Source organism: Octopus bimaculoides, chromosome 18 (assembly GCF_001194135.2).
Source record: "Octopus bimaculoides isolate UCB-OBI-ISO-001 chromosome 18, ASM119413v2, whole genome shotgun sequence".
Taxonomy (NCBI): Eukaryota; Metazoa; Mollusca; class Cephalopoda; order Octopoda; family Octopodidae; genus Octopus; species Octopus bimaculoides.
In genome coordinates, this window is record NC_068998.1 from 20,360,652 (window position 1) to 20,362,674 (window position 2,023).

General features: G+C 36.9%; 1 protein-coding gene across 1 annotated transcript in view; it reads left to right on the top strand.

Annotated features, from left to right (window-relative positions):
* Positions 1-2,023, top strand: part of LOC106875600 (aminopeptidase N-like) — a 219,321-nt gene that overhangs the window by 214,892 nt on the left and 2,406 nt on the right. The window contains 1 exon segment of the mRNA XM_052974545.1: positions 773-977. Within this exon segment, the coding sequence (XP_052830505.1) occupies positions 773-977 (205 nt within the window).

The following is a 2,023-nucleotide window of genomic DNA, read 5'->3' on the forward strand; positions in this document are numbered from 1 at the left end:
AAAGAGAAATAAGAATGGAAGAGAGCACATGCACACACACACAAACATACATTATGTATACATATATATATATGCATACATACATACATATATATTATTATTATTATTATTATTATTATTATTATCATTATTATTATTATTATTATCATTATTATTACTATTATTATTATTATTATTATTATTATCATTATTATTATTATTATTATTATTATCTAAAGGTCACAATACATGTATTAAAGCCCTACTAACACATTCTTCCGGCGCAAACCACATATCATAACATTATGACATGTGGTTTGGCCTGAAGAATATGTTTGGGTTCTCTCAACATATGAAACTATTTGTAGCGTTTAGAAACAATGTATTGTGACCTTTAAATAATAATATTTATCTCTCACCAGATAGAGTACTTTTTGCTGAAGTTTAACACATTGGAAGCTACATATATATATATATATATATATATATATCTTGGGCCTAAGACATCTGGTGACTTCGACAAACAAACTTACGTCCATGAAATTTCATAGTGGAACTAAGTTGAACTGTTGTTAACATGTGAATGTGTGTGCGCATGCGTGCATTCGTACCTCAGATATTGCGACAGCTGAATAGCTGAACATGTTAGTTTACTTGACCTCTGTTTCAGAGCGAATTATTGTATTATCTTGAACAAGGGCCTTTAACTATTCTGTAATTTGTAATCTATGTTAAACAGTTTCAAACGTCTCTATTTATTTACTTAACGTCTGTTTATGCACGTATTTTCCAGAAAAATAAAACAGTCCGTTGATGTGAGGTTACCCAAGTCCCTTGTTCCTCAGGTGTACAATCTGGAAATGAAGCCAAATATTTACTCTGGTAATCCTTCAAACTTCACATTCCAAGGGAAGGTTGACATCCGATTCTTATGCCAGAATTCAACTAGCAACGTCACCTTACATATCGTCAAACTGGAAATCCTCGGCAGTATCACTGTGAGTCATTTTCGTGCGTTCAATATTCGTAAATTGTTTTTTTTGACTTGTTTCAGGCGCTGGACTGCAGCCATGCTGCTGCAGCGCCTTAAGGGGCTTTTAGTCAAACAAATGCAAATTGACCCTAATAGTTACCCTTTTTAAGTTTGGTACTTATTCTATCGGTGGAGGCGCGTGGCTTAGTGGTTAGGGTGTCAGCATCATGATCGCAAGATTGTGGTTTCGATTCCTGGACCGGGCGACGCGTTGTGTTCTTGAGCAAAACACTTCATTTCACGTTGCTCCAGTCCCCTCAGCTGGCAAAATTGAGTAACACTGCGATGGACTGGCGTCCCGTCCAGCTGGGGAACACATGCGCCATAGAAACCTGGAAACAGGGGCCATGAGCTTGGCTAGGCTTCAAAAGGGCGCATTTATTATTTTTATACTTATTCTATCGGGATGTTTTGCATGTATTTGTGTTTGTGTTGTCCCCAACCACCACCTGACAAACCAGTGGTGGTTTGTTTACGCCTCCGTATCTTAGCTGGACGGCAAAAGGGACCGATAGAATAAGTACCAGACTTTTAAACAAGTACTAGGATTGATTTCTTTGACTAAACCCTTCCAGGAGGTGCTCCAGCATAGCCACTGTCAAATTACTGAGACAAGTAAAGGATAAAACATATACGAGTGGGTGCTGAAAAGTTCCTGCCTTTAAGGGTCTTGCGAAAGGCCTGGTTGGAAACCAAGTCTTCCGAGTTCTTTTACAGGGCTTAGAAAAATTGAAGTATGTGAATCTGAGAGGGGGAATATGTTGAATAAAATCATAATTAACTGATCTTCTTGTATTTTCTTTTACCGAAAACCAGGAACATTTCAGCACACTCTTGTATATGAAACAGTTTTGCTTTTTATTTTCCGCCGAACTTAGGCTATTTTTGTATTGCTATTCTCGTAAAACTATTGGTATTGAACAATTAATTGGAACGAGTGCTGTTATTGGTATTGAACAATTAATTGGAACGAGTGCTATTAATGCAAGTGAGACAGAGGACACTGTTTCA